The following is a 16,628-nucleotide window of genomic DNA, read 5'->3' on the forward strand; positions in this document are numbered from 1 at the left end:
ACTATTTCCCAAGCTTTATATAAGCCTGTGATGCTTCCATTTCACTTTACCCAACACATCACTACAGGGGGTGACAAAGTGGGATTAAGCTACACTTACTGGCGCCCTGCAGAGCTGGCTGTTTAAAAGCTCACTTTGGAGCACGCTTTGCCCACAAACCATCAACCATTTTCAGCTGTTTCGGGTCTTTTTATGGTACTTTTATGGTGTATTTTAAAAGCACAAAACACTCATTCATCTCCAACTCAGACACAACAAATGAAAACTTCTTCTTCATTGTAGTTTATTTATAACAGTCATTTATGGAAATACATATATTTCCACGGTCGAGTGCAATAATCATAGATAGGGAGACCACACACCACTCCCTCTCTCAAACACAAACCAATCTTTTCCGCATATTGCATTCAGTGAGATGTATTAAAATAAATAACCATCGCTCTTCAATTGATTTTCACTCTCAAGGTGAAATACACATGATTGCCTTCATCATTCATTCTCACAGGCTGGGTACCTACTATTGTACTGAGTGATTGATTAGTATTGCATCGGAGCAGCTTTGAGCTACAGCTAAAGAAACTTCACCAGTCGTAGATGAGTATAACTCGTCACACATGCAAACGGACACTGTAGTAAGAAATGAAGACCCTAAACAATACAGCTGACAACACCTGCTCACTCTAGTGACATTTTTTTGGAAAGATTTGGAAGCACTGGATTTGATTTACATAAAGATTACAAGCACCAAACATTTTTGGTGAAAAAGGTATAACATGTTACAAGTTAACATATACTTGTGCAAATAAGTTCAAAGCATGACTAAGTGATATACATTGATACATGGATCATGTTTCCAGGTAAACCCACTTTGACAAATATGAACACTTAAAAATGGCTTTCTGTTAAAGCACGACAAGTTGGATTATTTCCTCCAAATGGTAAGAATAATGAATGGCATACATAGACATTACAATAAGTAGTGCCACAGTCAAATGCATGCAACCGTGGATCACTCACACACTGGATTAAACAAAAGAAGAGGTAGATTCACAGAGCGTAAAACAAGGAGAGTTTTTTTTTTAAACATCACAATATTTAAAAGTAGGAAAGGAGAAACCTCACAGCTGTAAATCCTGTATTGCATACCCAAGCTGTGTTTAGAACTAACTAGCCTGCCGCATAGTTTAACGGTGCACTAACATCACTTTTAGCCTTTTAGACTGTGCTGTTGTATGGCTTTGGCTTGCATTGCTTCCTTTGAAATATGTTGAATCCAGCAAAAATTAAGTTACATACTTAAAAAGGAATATATAATGACACAGTTATTGGTAAGTGACCCCTTCAATTTCTGCTACAGCAGCATTTGGTGAAGCTCGGTGCTCTGAACTTTACCACACATGGATAATCTGACTTTGACTCCCATTAGCGTAACATGTCAGTATAGTCACTGGATTGCATCCAGACATATCTAGAAACACTAGAAGAAACATGACTTTGTTTTGGTGATATGCAGCTTAACATTTAAAAACATCCTACCATACATACATGAACAACCCTGGATAAATTCTAGTGCAAGGTATTTAAAGCTAACATAATATTGGTGGAATGCCAGGGATGTGCATACAGCTACCTGTGCTGCAGGCAGGTAAAGAGAGACTGATAGGAGGGTTAATGGGCCAGAGGCCGACTGGAGGAGAAGAGCTTTAAAGAAGCCGGCTGTGACCCACACTGGATGGTGTGGTGAGTTATCTGACACTCTGTGACATGTGCAGAGGGGTCAGCATCTCTTCGAAAATGGCTCCTTTCACATTGGACCCTCTCAGGTTGGCTTCTTGTAGATCACAGCCAGACAGGTCACAGTTCTGCGAAAAACAAAGGGCAGCAGGGACCACATGGTGAGACAGGAGGATTTGGACTGACGCAGGTTGAAAAATGTAAACATTTTACTGAGAAATACTGGTCATTTAAAGCAGAAGTAAGCGATCTGGTGGTTTTGGCAAACTTCCTGTCAGCAGATGGAGTTAGCAGTCCCCGCCCTCGTCCCTACGTCACCACATTCACGCGCATCGCTTGGCTGCACACACAGAGAGGACCGCCCCTTTATGCCGTTCTCTCTTCTCATTGGATAAAGGTTGTAGGATACAAGAAAAGTTTTCTCCTCGTCTTACAGCAGAGCAGAGTGACTGACAGACCCGTCACTCTATATAAGTGATTGCTGTCGGAAGATATAACGATTTAAGACTTATATTAACACAAACATTCCGCTTACTTCTGCTTTAATGCCAGACAATGTGCTATGTAGGACAGCAACAGTCATTTTTCATTACTTGCTGACTCATCATCTCAGTTTCTGAAATGTTAATGTAAAAACTGTGAAAATATTCAGATCAATTTCCCACAGTGCAAGGCAAGCTGATGTAGTTTGATTGCTTGTTCTATCAAAAAACTTTATTAACATCAAGAAACCAGCAAATATGAATCGTCAAAACTGAGGCTGATCACTTTTCTGTGTACCAACTAATAATTGTAGCTGTAGTGCTACAGCTTAATTCTGCTACTCTTCTGTAAAACCTACACATTTATGGTTAATGTTATTTTATCCTCCAGAATAGAATAATGAACAAAATCTGATAAATTCATTAATGGCTGCCACTTACACTTTGGGTTAACAAAGTTGGTCTGCATACACTGAACACAAGGCGCCACACAAGTTCGCCCAAAAAACTTGCCCATCTGACAATCCAGCAAAATCAAACTGAAATCTCTGCCAAGGAACACATTTATTGACTTACTGTAAGAACATGAGTCTCAGAGCTAGACAACGTAAGTCAGAACCATTCAAGTCTAACAAAGATGAATAAGACTTCATTGTATTCACTGTCCACAGATATCCATCTACAGAAGTGTATAATCATAACATTCTCGTATCCTGCTGCCGAGCCATCAGAGATAAAGCCGTTTTGGCAAAAGGTTCTGGTGCCACGAATAAATTGTAAAATCATTTAATTCTTTTTGTCCCTAAACAGCTGCTGCAAATGCGGCTCCCAGCTGAGTCATCACTTTTAGAGGTAACTCACCTCCAGATCAGTCCCTGCTAAAGTGGCCCCCCGCAGGTTGCAGTTCTTGAGCTTTGCATTTTTCAGAGTTGCCACGCGTAGGTTGATACCAGTCATCTGGCTTCCTTCCATGTCAACTCCTTTCAGGTTAGCACCTGGACACAAAAACATTTGTTTCTGTTACTTCATGGCTGCAAATGTGGGATGTGCTGCTTTCCTTTGATCAAACATTTTTGGCAGGTTACCTTCCAGGTTCGCCTTCAGTCCAGATGGATCTTCAAAATTGCATCCCTTGAGAGAAGCTCCCTCGGCATTGGAGCAGAGCATCTTAACACCTTGTAGGTTAGCGCCCTGGAGAAGTGCAAACCAAAATATCAACTGCAGTGATGCAAGCTCATGGTATGTTACCAAACTGAGGGAATCACATTTGCCATTATTAGACATGATAACTACAAACTTTTTGACACCATCAAAAACCATCTGCTTGTTCATTTCTAGTGGTGTGATTGTGAGAGTTAAAACTGTATCACAACAGAACGGACCTTTCTCCACACAACTGTCAGACAGCAAGGTGTCTCGCCCCCCACCAACAATTAAAAATAACACAAAAACAATCAATGCATCTTAGAAGAAGAAGGAAGTGTTCACTTTCCCAGAGTGGAGAACATTGTGACTTCATTCTGCACTGACTTACTTTGCATCGGCTGACACTATATGTGCATATGAATCATTTAGTGCGGACAAGAAAAGCGTTTTCAGACTTACATCCAGGTTGGCTCCAGAGAGATCGGCACGCTCCAGGTTGGAACAGCACAGGTTGGCGTGTGTCAGATTGCAGCGGCTCAGGTTAGCCATTTTAAAATTTATGTAGCGCAGATCAAGTCGAGACAGATCAGCACCACTGAAATTAAGTCCCTAAAAACAGTAGGAGTAATAGTGTCAAACATAAACTTGACAATATAGTGACATTACGGAGTAAATGAATATACTGTTACTACGTTGTACCTGACAGCGGAGCTCTGATTTGGTGGGCGTTGCCAGAAGAAAGCGAACAAACTCCTTGCGGGAAATGGGAGAGTGGTCCTCAGGTGGCTGTGTATTCTGTGTAGGAAGGAACCAATGTGATACGTCACAATGCATTCAAGGGAGAGATCCAGTAACTAACATGTGAGATTGTTGTTTGTCCTCCACATTTCATATCACCTTGATTGCTGCTTCCAGCTGTTCTGCAAGCTGCTCAATCCCAAAGAAGCGAGCCTCCTCGAGGACACCTGGAGGACATTTGAGACAACGCTACCAATCTGTGCTTCGGTTCCAATTTCATCAGAAAATGATTGTGGAAATATAATGAGCTTCTTCAGAGTGATTCAGATAGACTTACCTCGTATATTTATGCCTTCATTTATAATGAGCTGACCATGTCTCAGGTAGTTGAGGATCGGCTCAAAGTACTCAGGGCTGCGATCGATTAGGTAAGCCCCATGCTCGTCCTGCTTGTTGCCCCACACATCTGGAGCAAACAGAGGTAGACAGAACCCTGTCAAAAGGATGCCTCACATACAACTGACTGCTTGTTGATTGGACAGCTCAGATCAGTGGCCATAAATTACCTTTCTCTCGAAACATGTGTGCAAGCATACTCTCTGGCTCCTTGCTGACCAAGGTGCTCCTGGACATTAGACAGACACAGACAGTCAGCAAAGAAGAAATGTAATGTGAATACAGTGTAGTGTCAAAATCTCCACTCTTTCCTTGATTGAGCAGTGTTTGACAGGCTACCTGGTAGTGGTAAAGAGGCGCCCACCAATATTGAGGGTCAGCCAATCAGTGTGTGCTCCATGTGGGTCAGATCTGAGCTTGGCTTCACTCTGAGGATCTGTGATATTCAGAAGAGAAGGAAAGTGTTGCTGAAGATGTGTGAACACTTTAACTGAGGGTGGATGAGACTCTTGCAGCACTCACCGATAAATGGATCTCCTTCTGACACGTACAGCACGTCGTCATCTCTGTTAGGAGCACAGACACACACAATGAGGTGATCATCAGTCCATTATCATTTCGCAATACATCTATTTTTACAGTGGGAGCTTACCTTATAAGGGCAATGTCATCTATAAGACCACCCTTTCCATTGTATAAACAACAGGCTTTGATTCCTAACTTATTGCTTGCTACGGATAGTAAGTCGGACAAGGCCCCGTAAACTGCTACAACCTATTAAAAAAAAGAGAGAAAAAGAAAAGATGACATAGAGGTTGTTAGGGATTTAAGTCTGAAACAAAATGGGTCACTCCTGTCTAATACAAGATTAATGAGTCGCAGATAGCAGTGAGCTAACTGTTACATTTATATTACACAGGGAAACAATGTAACAAAGGAAACAGTAACCCACGACTCCACATGACTAATGTTGATAATATGTAGTTGCATTGAACGATGGATTAGTTACATATAAAAATGAAACACGTATGCTCAATGGAAAAAGCCAGTCATTCTGCGGCCCAAGCTCCCACACTGAACAGCCTGAGCTATTACCCACCTTGCCATTTTTAGATGTCCCGTTAATAAACAACGTAACTCTTCTCATTCTTTTTGCGCTTTGGTTATAGGTACTTTGCTATAATTTCAATAACAACGCAGCCTCAGCCAGCAACTTGTTCGCCGAGTCAAACTGGTTAGCTAGCTGCATCAGACAACAACACGAGACAAAAGATGCGTTTAGATGCAGGCAGGAAAATGGGATTCTCAGCAATCCATGTCAACGAGGCTCGGGGGGCGTGTATTTTAATGTATAAAAAATACTGTTATACGGTATAGTTAACAGCATAAGCAGCTGCATTAATGCAGTGGTGCAACTTTCATTATCATTATACCACCATAGTTTGAAAATATGTGCTGTCGCCTGTTTCTCTAAACAAACCTGGAAGGACCGAGGGCACGTAAAGGGTGCCTTCGCACCGCGGCTCTGTGATTGGTCTACGGACGTACGCTATCTTCATGCGTCCGGTGTTCTACCGCAAGCGAAAAGTTGCAGTTCTGGTTTTGTGTGACAGACAGAATAAATAGGATATATTTTAATTCTAATGTGACTCATATTGTCACTTGTTTAAACCTCAGTTTGCTTCTTTAGAGCTTGGACTCGCGCGTTTGGAGGCTGATATCTTCCATGAAAGACAGAAGAGGAAACACGTTGCTCAAACTGCATGATGCTATTCATAACTCAGACCAGTAACTCTAATATTTAAAGTTTTCGGCCTCAGCTTTGAATAATTTATTTCCCTATTTGTGCGGATTAACACAATGGCGTCGGACAGACAGCAGTGCTCGTGTTGTTCCCATCCAGTGACTCCTAGTGTTCACCAGACGCTGAATGAAATGGATTTTGAACGAGGTTTGCATTAATGCGCATGGTGGCTGAGTTAAAGCATAGAGCTGACTCTCTCTCTACTGACTCTTCTCTTTCACTGAAGATGTCTCCAGTTTCAAACAGAGGCATATGTCATTTCCTTTTAAAGACTGCGAGTTACTTTTATTCCTGACATGACCACTGTGTCGGTGAAGCTCAGTGCTGAATATTGTGTGTCATTCTTCTCTGCAGGTATCTGGTCTGCTGCAGTGGATGGGGACTTGGAGAGGGTTAAGTCCCTGACCCAGAAGGGCACAGACCCTAACCTGAGAGACTCTTCAGGATATACAGCTCTGGTGAGTGTTTTTTTTTAGGGGGAATGTGTTTTCATTTACAGTGACCTCTGTGCTAACATATAACTTTGGGCTTCATCTCTGTGTATTTCCCCCCAGCATTATGCCAGCCGCAGTGGCCATCTTTCTGTCTGCAAGTTTCTCCTAGACAACGGTGCTTGTGCATCTCCCCAGACGCCGGGCGGTGCCACGCCCCTGCATCGAGCAGCTTACTGCGGCCACCTGGATGTAGTTGGACTCCTTGTCGACCACAGGGCAGATCCAATGCTCTGTGATGATGACGGTGCATCCCCTTTGCATAAGGTACAGCACTGCCAACGGTAACACAATACAGCCTTTACAGAGAGACAATGATTTTTAAGAGCGCCTGCATTTGTTACTCTGTTGAATGCTGGTGCAGGCTGCAGAACGGGGTCACGAAGAGGTGTGTCAGCTGCTTCTTGAGCGGTGTCCAGCGCTCTGCAGCAGGGCCAACAAGAGGCTCCAGCTCCCCTACCAGCTGGCACAGCGGGGACATCTGCAGGAGCTCCTAAAGCCACCTGGGTGACAACGGACACACAGCAACTGGAACATGCTGAGTTGTTAAGATCAGACGAATGACATGACCTCTAAGCAAAGCATACAAGGCGAGGTCCACTTAAGTCCAGATCATGTTGACCTGGATTCACTATACTGGATTACTTTTTATCTGAAATGAGCATCAGCAAAGAGCCACTGAGTGGCACAGCGTGAACACAGCATTACATATTCCTGCTCTGTACTATAAACATAAACAGTTTTTGGTTGCTCTTTCATTACTTGTCTGCTAATTAAGCCGTTTATTATAAGTTAGAAACCTGCCAAACGTTGCACTTTAATCAGGTAGTTGTTTCATTCCACTTAAACAGTTCCAGTTAATTAAATTGTCCATTAAGACATTTTCATTTTCAAGAGCAAACAATGACTATGGTTTTCAGTTGGGGTTTGAGAGCTGATAAGTAATGGAGAGGAGGGAAATCAAGTGAATACTTGTACTTCATCATCTCCTTTGGTGTAAGTGGTTGAATGGCTGTTGGTTCGTTGATGTTTCGCAGTGGATACAGATATTTAATTTCAATCCAGGAGCAGGGGGGTGGTAAACACGCCTGCTGCTGATGGGTGGACAGGAACAACAGCCCAGTTTAGAAGGAACAGAGTGTTCTAAGGAGTGTTTTCCCTCTTTTCTTACATATAAACACAGTTTTATCAAAGTAATTTGAAAAACATCATAGGACCAATCTACACGAAATGATGAAATGTAACCTCACAAATCAATCAAACAGTTCCCAGCAAACACAAACACTTCTCCCTGCAGCCTTAATCAGATGCTTTGAACTTGTGCCATGTTTGACACAGAAGTTTGTGTTAAAACTGGAGGTTTCCATCTTTGGGTTATTTGTTTAACTTTGTCTGGCAAATGTATGCGAACCGATCCTTCTGGATTTTTTTTTTTTTTTCATCTCTGGCAGCAGGTGGAGCTATTGTCTTACAGGCAGCATGTGTTTTTTTCAGTCCAGCATGTGAATTAGCTGGCAGCTCAGATACAGTGACCTCATCCGATCCTCTCGGCTCACTGCTGGAAAACTGAACGGACTGTTTAGTTAGAGAGAGAGAAATGTATCAATCTAGGAAAGAATCATGGAAGACAACAAGCTCAGCTGAATTATGTATCTGCCACCACACTGAGTTATTGATGAAATAATAGCAAACAAGTGAACATTGAACTGCAGCAGCATTTTTGATTATTTTCTAAACTGCTTCAGATTTCAGGTCACTTTGACATGTTGCTAAATTTAACAAGGTCTTCAGTAACACTAGTGCTTATGTTTCAACTGTGGCTACTGTACTTTTATGTCTCTGCAAGTATAGCAAAGCTTGCAGCCTGCTGCTTCTAGTATAAAGCTTTTTCACTCCTGCAGATGCTGATGTTTGATAATCTATATTTTTGTTGACCTTTAAAAACACAACTGTCCAGCTACATTGAATCTCTGGCTCCTCTTTTTTCCTATACCTGTGATTTTTTATGCATCTCTGAGCATCATTCTGATCTATAATGGAAGATTGCACTAAATTAAACAATAGTTTCAACATCACACATTTTACAGGTCTTTTTAAATGCAGCAATTTAAAAGAAAAAAATGTCTAAGTGTATCATCAGGTCCTAGCTTTTATCTGACTGAGATGATTCAACTTTTCTGAGGTTATCAAATGCAGAGCACATTTCTGAGTGCTTTTTAAACTAGTATTTATATGCAACGGGAACAAAGGATGGAACCCTGGGGGTGAATAAAGGATGTTGATATTTCCATATCTCTTCAAACAGATGGAAATACTTTTAACTATTGTCTCACTTGCTCACTTATTCAAAGCATGTTCAATAAGTAACACATGCACATACAAGAGGCAGATACCGTTTCCCCTCAGCCTTCCACAGATGTGCAGAGCCGAGTACATCACTCCTTCTGCGCTCCTGAAGTCCGCACAAATACAAACCCACGACTGAAACCTCTCGCTGCAGTCTGAGGAACTTTCATTGGGTCCGCTGGTGGGTGGTGTTTCCAAACTACCTTCAAACCACATCCAGCACCGTGACTGGAGGGGTGCCAGGCCACATCTGGAGCTCATTGCAGCTGACGCCACACAGCACAAGGAGATGGGGTGTCGGGGGTTGGGGGTTGGGGGGTGGGACTGGGGCATTTTAGCATGGAGAACTGAGCCAAGAGAGCTGTTTACGCTCACTGACAAGTTCCTCCTTCCACACAGCTGAGGAGTTGTTGCCAGGAATCACCCGAATGGAGTGCCACATGTCAGTAATAGCAGTGTACGGCACAGCCTGTTTTCTCACTGGTCATTGAGGAGATTGGTCAGAAGATATCGCTGTTTGTTATCGAAATGGCTCAACAAACAAAAGCACATTATACTGTTTGAGTCAAACCAGTAATTTTGACCGGCACACAGACTATCACACCCGCCCACAGCACCCTCTGATTGTTCCCTTGCCAGGTTCTATGTAACATAATCAAAGGTGATGTCTTAGATGTGCTAGCAGGGAGCGAGATAATGAAAACCCTCTGTGTCACTCGGTAAAACCTGGAGGAATGTTAAAGGGCCTCATTCGTTTTTGATAATTTTTCATGAGCTGGTTTGAATTTGAGAGCTGCTTTGCCCCTTTATGTGGAAACAATCAGAAACTGGCCTGGCGACTGGTGAAAATGAGCAGCTATGTCAAAAAAAAAAAAAGACATTTTCCACCCTTTTTTTGAAGTTGCTCCCAAGCAGCCTTGTTACTTCACTCCTTTTTGTCTGTACAAATGTTGTAACGAGTAACATCTAGAAGGGTATAGCGTAATTTTTATGTCTGGCTTTTGTGGGCTTTCGCGTAATGTGAGGACTTGGAGAGGACTCCACAAGACGAGGAATTTGGATTACAGCTCTGTTTAGTGAGATTTATTTGGAAAGCAATGAAACTTCCTGGCCCTGGAACCCACTTCCACCATAATGAGCCCAAGTTAAACCAGCACTGGATGTTATTTTCTTCAGAAATAGAAGGTGGTCTGTATGCCACGCTTGTGTGGAGGATTTGTAGTCATGCACTTTATTTTAAACAGCTCAATAAGAATAACTTTTGCTTTGTGTATATTTGTCCACTTTCCCCACTACCACTGTGAAATTAGTTGTTTTGTGGCAAAAAAAAAAAGGTGTAGCTAAACATTAAAAAAAAAATGTGATTCAACATTGTATTCAGTTTGGCCAAATGTCAATTTTCTCCATTTGGGTGATATGTGATTCCTTGTTAATATGGGTACATGGGTCATCTGGTCCTGATCTTCCTGTGTCCACCTTAATGCCAGTCTCTGGCCTCCCAGCTGCCCTGGCAGAGCTGGACCTGTCAGAGTTATCACTAAGTAATCAGGTAAATGGCTGGCAGATGGGCACACATAAAAAAGACTGCAATACCAGACTCTGTCATGGAGGACCGCCCCACACCATCTCATCTGGTTTGGGGAAGCAGGAGTGTGGGTGTTGGGTGAGGGGGCGTGTGTAATCAAATCTACGGGAGCTGCTCCTCAGAGATGCTGCATAATCCAATTTAGGCCCACTCCCACTTCAAAGCAGCATGTTGTCTGATGGTTGAAGTGATGTTGCAGATCTTACGGTCCCACTTTCCAGGTCAGCAGGTGATAAGAGCCATGAGTCCAGAGGGCTGCAGCTCAGCTCTTCCAGCCAATCAGCACTACAACTGTGGAAAATGTTCATCTTATCAGGTGATGCATGCTACACAGAAATAGGAACATGGGATATGTTTTTGTCGGTGTAATCAATATACTTGTTAGTTTATGATTTTGTTTTAGATTGAGCTACACTGTAGATGGATATGGGCGCCATCTGTGTTTGAGTTCCCATAGCCCAATTTGGATAAAAATGCACATCTGGATAATGTCAAAATGTTACCTGTGATCATAATCGTGACAAAATATCCCAGCGAAGTAGTGCACAGCAAACATTCTGTAATATTTGTATTACTGTACGTATGTTTGCAGGGGGAAGTTCATTTTCCCAGATGTTTTTTTTCTTCTTCTTTTTTTAGAAGCCGTGGCGGATGGTTACATTTCTTTTTATTGATTATGGAGATGTAATCTTCTCAAAAGCATGGCCAGACAAACATCCCATAAGCTGTGCCATATGAGTCAGAGGACAATTAATGAAGCTTTTGAGATCATATATCTAGGTCCCATCAAAACAGAAGGTTGTTACAAATCAGCTTGTTTTGTATCATCTGCCAAATCTTTAAAGGAACTGTGCACATCTACTGTATACTGTGTGCCTATTGTTCAGTGCACTTGAGCTTTACCAGCAATTGTTCACTTCACATACATATTGCACCCTACCAAGTCTTGATTCACTGGTCTATTTTCTATGTAGTTCTTAAAATGTACCTGCATTTATGGGGATGAAAGAATTGGTTAAGTTAATGCAAACGGTTTCAAAAGGGTGGAGGTTTTAGAGACTGCTTACACCCACATAGACAACATACTATTTTAGAAATGCTTCTAATACTTCTACTTCACTGTCCAGTTGTACATATAGTGCTATTTATGTGCTATGCTTACCAATTACTTTACAGATTAAGCTATTACACACAACATATGATGCACTTGTAAAAACATTGGCTTGTTATAGAACTAAACTATCCAATGGAAAGTAAAAATAAGATGAACCCCATCACATAAAACATTGGAATACTACTTGTATATCAATTTCCTAGTAATAGCAATCCAATATAGTAACATGTTATTGATTGACACACTTACAGGTCATTTTCTTCTTTTATTTCTTCTTGGGTTTTTTTTATATACATTTTAATACTCTAAGCACATTTTAAAGATGCATTTCAAATTTAGGCGTTTTGGCTACTTCTTTTTAAGTGAATGTTCCGAATGATGCACTGATGATAAGACTTTTAGGCAACTGTATGAAATTCACATCTGAAAGCTTTGGTGTTATATTGGAGCTTAAATGGGTCTGATAAAGATCTGATGAATAACAGTCCACATTTGCTTCAGATATCAAGGACATGACTGTAGCATAATAGGGAAAACAATCTGCATTTCAACCATTCACATCTAGAACAATAGAGCTGGCACCTTATTTGTTAAGCGCCTCTCTACAATACCGAACAAAATATTCACAACAGCCATGACAATACACCCATTCAGTGTGAATATCCAGGGAACGCAACACCGGGCCGCACGTGTAATTGAACAAGATGGTTACGCTGATGAACTAAGACTCATATAGAGGCTCGCCGTCCCTCTGTCAGTAGGTGCCCAGCACACACTAGGCCATTCATATGCGCATTCCTGTCTCTCCACTCGCAGCCCAGCAGGTTCCTCTCTGCCACTCGGGACAGGGGCTGATGCACACAAAGGGTCTTCAATCTGCCTAAGACAACAGCCAGCATAAAGGCCCGGAAAGCCACAACAGCGTTATGTCAAAGAGTAGGCTGGGGGCGGTGAGCAGAGAGCTTGGGGGGCCCTGTGTTGTACAGGGGCAATGCTGATGGATGGATGAGGGCTGGGTTCAGGAGATGTAGAGGAAGGCCTGTCTGAGGTTTTTGTGCATAAAGGAAGATATTTGTACTTGCCCGGTAACAATGGAATGCAAACACGAAAAGCGAGGACAATAAAACACCACTTTGGGGTGATGAAGAAGCTGCTAGGGAAATCATCATGCAAAGCATCCCTGGGGATATTGTTCACTCTGAGGATTGCATGACTGTGAGTTTGTTCCCATGTGTGGTTTAGACTGCCTTCGGTTTGCTTTTGCATAAGGTATTCCTGGCTTTGACAGTGTCCGGCACATTTCCTTACGCTGAAAGAAAGTGAGGAGTGTTCAGAAATGCCCCACCTCATCTTAAAACAGATTGGGTGCAGGTTCAGCTTTTGTCAGCAGCATCTAAGCAAAGGTTCAACTGACTTTAAAGCCCACACACATGTCACTATCTCAGGTAATGTACAGTAGATGACTGATTTACATGTTTGACCTTTGTTGACAACCTGCCAACATTTTTTTTTTTTTTTTTTTTTGCATTTTAATACCGGTGAAAAATAGCTGCACGCTGTAATTATGAATAAAAGTCATGAACTTTGTGCCTTCACTTTATGGCATTTCCTGTCGGCGAGCTTACAATTCTTGAGCTACCATGGCATGTACACATCACAGGAGCAGGTTAATGATTAGTGAATGAACCCCTTTCAGATTAGCACAACATTATACAAGCTTTTACTGTCTCATGTATGCTAGTGGACTTGTATAGAATACAGACAGTGTGTCTCCCCTTTGCTGCTGCTGTAAACAACCGAAGGCTCCCTTTAATTGGTCTGCAATCACTTTCTGAAATTTTGTCACATCTGTTTTGCACAAGTTTTTATGGCTGTCTCTGTTCAGACTGAGGTGAAGATTTCCAGAGTTCCTGATATATCACTCAGCTCCTACCATCAGAGAAAAACAATGAGAAACCAAATGGATAAACAATCACCATATGTAATGGGTTCTGCCAAGGCTTTTATGTCATGTGCTGAACTTTTTTTTAAATCATTAACAGCCTGATGTACGTCTCAAGGGAACTCTTTATCAGTGGCACAAAAAGAAAAAGAAAAGCCTGTAAAACTCTGCTTTCAAACTGCTGTTGCATCAAAGATCCTCTCCATCGTGGTCGCTGCTCTGAAATTGTAAGATGTGGCTGGTGGCGGCACATGCACATTTAACTCTCACTATTAGCTGCCTTAATGAACATGCATGGTTTTCTCTGGTATGTGTGTGGTTGTCAGATTCACACTTCATGCACTTTATAGTTCACTGTTCTGTTTGAAGTCGCGAGTTAATTTGAGGACTAAGAGAGACAAAGTGAAAAAAAACTGTTTACAAATCTAAAAAGCAAGAATGTCTGACTAAAATAAATCAATCTTAAAATGTACCTTGAAGATTAGCATCACAGTCAGTCGGCATAACTTAAAAAGAATAATCAACATTAGAGCAAATGTATTTCTAGTTTGCCAAGAATATGATGAAAAGATTGTCCCACAAATGTCTGTATGCTAAATTTAAAGTTACAGCAACAGCTCCTTAGTGTAGCTTAGCATAAAGACTGGAAACAAAGAAAATTGTTAGCATGGCTCTGTCTGAGGCCGCAAACTCTGTCTTATCAGCATCTCAAAACCACTAATGAACACTAATGTTGTGTTTTTAATCCACATACCATATTCTAAATAAAAACCCATCATGTGGTTACATGCTGGACTACTTCTTGGATATGCCAGTCACCTCATGGTCTCCACTAGTTGGAGTGGTGATGGCTCGACCAAGGAAAAGACAGAAGATGTCACCACATGGGATCAAAAATAGTCCCACAGATTTTCCAGTCTTTGTGCTTTAGGCTAATCTAGTAGCAACTTGTTAGTTATCAAACTGGAGAGCATTATCATTCTCATCATTTCATTTCATTCTTGGCATGAAAACAAAACCTAGCAGCGAGCGCCCACATTGCCCAATCTGCAACACAGCCACCTATAGTAGATTTAGGTGTGATGTGTAGCAGCTAACACAGCTTCAGACTGTTAAAGCCTGGAGCTGATCAGAATAGATGAGCTCACTTCTAACCCCTCCAGATTTTTTCACTCTGACCATTAAGTCTAATGAACTGTATCAAGTGAAGCCTTTGAAATAACTTATCAGACTTCACACAGCTTCCTCTGGAAAAACAAACAAACAAAAGGCTTTATATAACTATTATTATAAAACTTTTTTTTTTAACAAAGGCAGTAGCTCCCCAACAGCTGTGAACTCACAGATGTGCAAAACCAGTGGTGGTTTTCTTAAAGAAAAGTTAATGAAACAGAGCAGAGGTTTGAACTAATTATAACACGTGTGGCAAAGTTAGCTCTACAAGTGACATTTCAAACTTGCACCTAGATGAGATCTGTATTTAATTAGTCCTTGAGCATAACAAAGCAGCTGTTAACTAAATAATAATTTGAAGGATTTCCAGGTGTGACTTGGGATTGTTTTTGTTAATCAGCAGTTGCCAACTTGAAAACTCTTCTTGCACTTTCTTTTTACAATCAAGAATTGTAATTTTTAAGTCCACTGTATGAATCAAAGAAGTGAATATGTTATATCCCCCTGTGTTTGCTGTTTGAAGCTTGTATTCCAACCAGTGTTACAGCAGTAACTAAAGGAAATAGAGTAGAATAGTTCAACATCTATAAGTCCAGAGCAGGATTTAATATCTGCTTTTGTGACGTTCAGTTAGTTTTGTGTGTGACTCCCTCCAGTATACTGACCTTCACAATACAAATTCTGGTTCCCCAGTGAAGTAAAGCAAATAATGAATGTCCCTAACATCAAAAAGTTAACATTGCATTAAAGATGAAAGGCCAACACGTTTTGAATCGCAGATCTGTGTCTTTGTTTCCCATACCAAGCTGGGCTTCATGTGTCTCTGCAGTTTCAGTCGTCAATCATTGTCAATTGTGACATGAAATCAAAGGCCATATGACCACTTTAGATATGAACTATGTGTTTGATCAGGCACAGAAAACTTGTGTTTGCGCTGAGTTGGCAGACACATTTGAAATTCTGATGCTCTTTGAAATGCTGCCAAAGCATATGATCCTTACGCCGACACAATAAACTTATCCTATAGTTGGGAAGCTGTTGAAAGGGCCCATTTTTGTTGGTGTACATGCTGGTTAATTGAAATGTTGCATAAAAACAAGTTTAATTCATATACTTAAATAATTTCTCACTTTAATCTCCTCACACATCTGTTTTACATTCATGAACTTGTCTTCTCGGATTGTCCTTTCAAAGAACAATATAATTGTAGTTTGAAAAATTCAGTCTTTAAAGATTTCACAAAGAGCCCATCTTCTCTGTGCAATACACTGCTGTTCTTATATGTCTTAGCAGTAATAAAGTTGCGTTCATAATAAGCCTGTTTGGTTAGGGTTAAATCCCTAGTTTCTGTCAAATTCACTGATGGAATCCTCTTGAACTGTATAGTTTTATATTATATTGTATTAGCATATAGCCAACATATAGGCCTACTGTATGTCTTTTTTTGTTGTGCTCAGATTTATGCAGTCAGATAAGTGTATAGTTTTATCCACAGTTGAAAATGAAAAATGGTGCAGTCTGCTCTAATTATTCATGGTATTAGTGTATTGGTTTGGTGGTTGTGTAGGTCTCCAATCCCACAATGCAAAGAGCGCGGTGTGGAGAGTTGGGGCTCTGTTGGAGAGGTGGTGGTGGATGGCAGGGGGAGCCAGACAAGACCTGCGGCAAGATGCAAAA

General features: G+C 41.2%; 2 protein-coding genes across 2 annotated transcripts; one reads left to right on the forward strand and one right to left on the reverse strand.

Moving 5' to 3' along the window:
* Positions 1 to 348: 348 nt before the first annotated feature.
* On the reverse strand, positions 349 to 5,761 carry kctd9a (potassium channel tetramerization domain containing 9a). Its single transcript, XM_083978191.1, has 12 exons — positions 5,596 to 5,761; positions 5,149 to 5,270; positions 5,019 to 5,062; positions 4,836 to 4,932; positions 4,667 to 4,725; positions 4,438 to 4,566; positions 4,260 to 4,327; positions 4,062 to 4,157; positions 3,822 to 3,971; positions 3,302 to 3,407; positions 3,078 to 3,211; positions 349 to 1,862 (listed from the first exon to the last, which is right to left on the reverse strand). The coding sequence occupies exons 1-12, from the start codon at positions 5,641 to 5,643 to the stop codon at positions 1,746 to 1,748; spliced, it is 1,170 nt and encodes a 389-aa protein (XP_083834317.1). The 5' UTR covers positions 5,644 to 5,761; the 3' UTR covers positions 349 to 1,745.
* A 322-nt stretch (positions 5,762 to 6,083) lies between these two features.
* On the forward strand, positions 6,084 to 7,622 carry ankrd39 (ankyrin repeat domain 39). Its single transcript, XM_083978192.1, has 4 exons — positions 6,084 to 6,447; positions 6,655 to 6,758; positions 6,855 to 7,058; positions 7,156 to 7,622. Exons 1-4 carry the CDS (start codon positions 6,357 to 6,359, stop codon positions 7,300 to 7,302), a joined length of 546 nt encoding a protein of 181 aa, XP_083834318.1. The 5' UTR covers positions 6,084 to 6,356; the 3' UTR covers positions 7,303 to 7,622.
* The last annotated feature ends 9,006 nt before the right edge of the window (positions 7,623 to 16,628 follow it).

This window comes from Trachurus trachurus (assembly GCF_905171665.1).
Source record: "Trachurus trachurus genome assembly, chromosome: 9".
Taxonomy (NCBI): domain Eukaryota; kingdom Metazoa; phylum Chordata; class Actinopteri; order Carangiformes; family Carangidae; genus Trachurus; species Trachurus trachurus.

Excerpts from the sequence above, each read along its gene's own strand:
- kctd9a (XM_083978191.1), bottom strand. The coding sequence starts at position 5,643 with ATGAGAAGAGTTACGTTGTTTATTAACGGGACATCTAAAAATGGCAAG. Across the intron at positions 4,933-5,018 it reads AGAAGGAGATCCATTTATCG|ATCCTCAGAGTGAAGCCAAG; the intron begins GTGAGTGCTGCA and ends TGAATATCACAG. Across the intron at positions 1,863-3,077 it reads TAGCAGGGACTGATCTGGAG|AACTGTGACCTGTCTGGCTG; the intron begins GTGAGTTACCTC and ends TGTTTTTCGCAG.
- ankrd39 (XM_083978192.1), top strand. The coding sequence starts at position 6,357 with ATGGCGTCGGACAGACAGCAGTGCTCGTGTTGTTCCCATCCAGTGACT. Across the intron at positions 6,448-6,654 it reads TGAAATGGATTTTGAACGAG|GTATCTGGTCTGCTGCAGTG; the intron begins GTTTGCATTAAT and ends TCTTCTCTGCAG. Across the intron at positions 6,759-6,854 it reads CTTCAGGATATACAGCTCTG|CATTATGCCAGCCGCAGTGG; the intron begins GTGAGTGTTTTT and ends ATTTCCCCCCAG.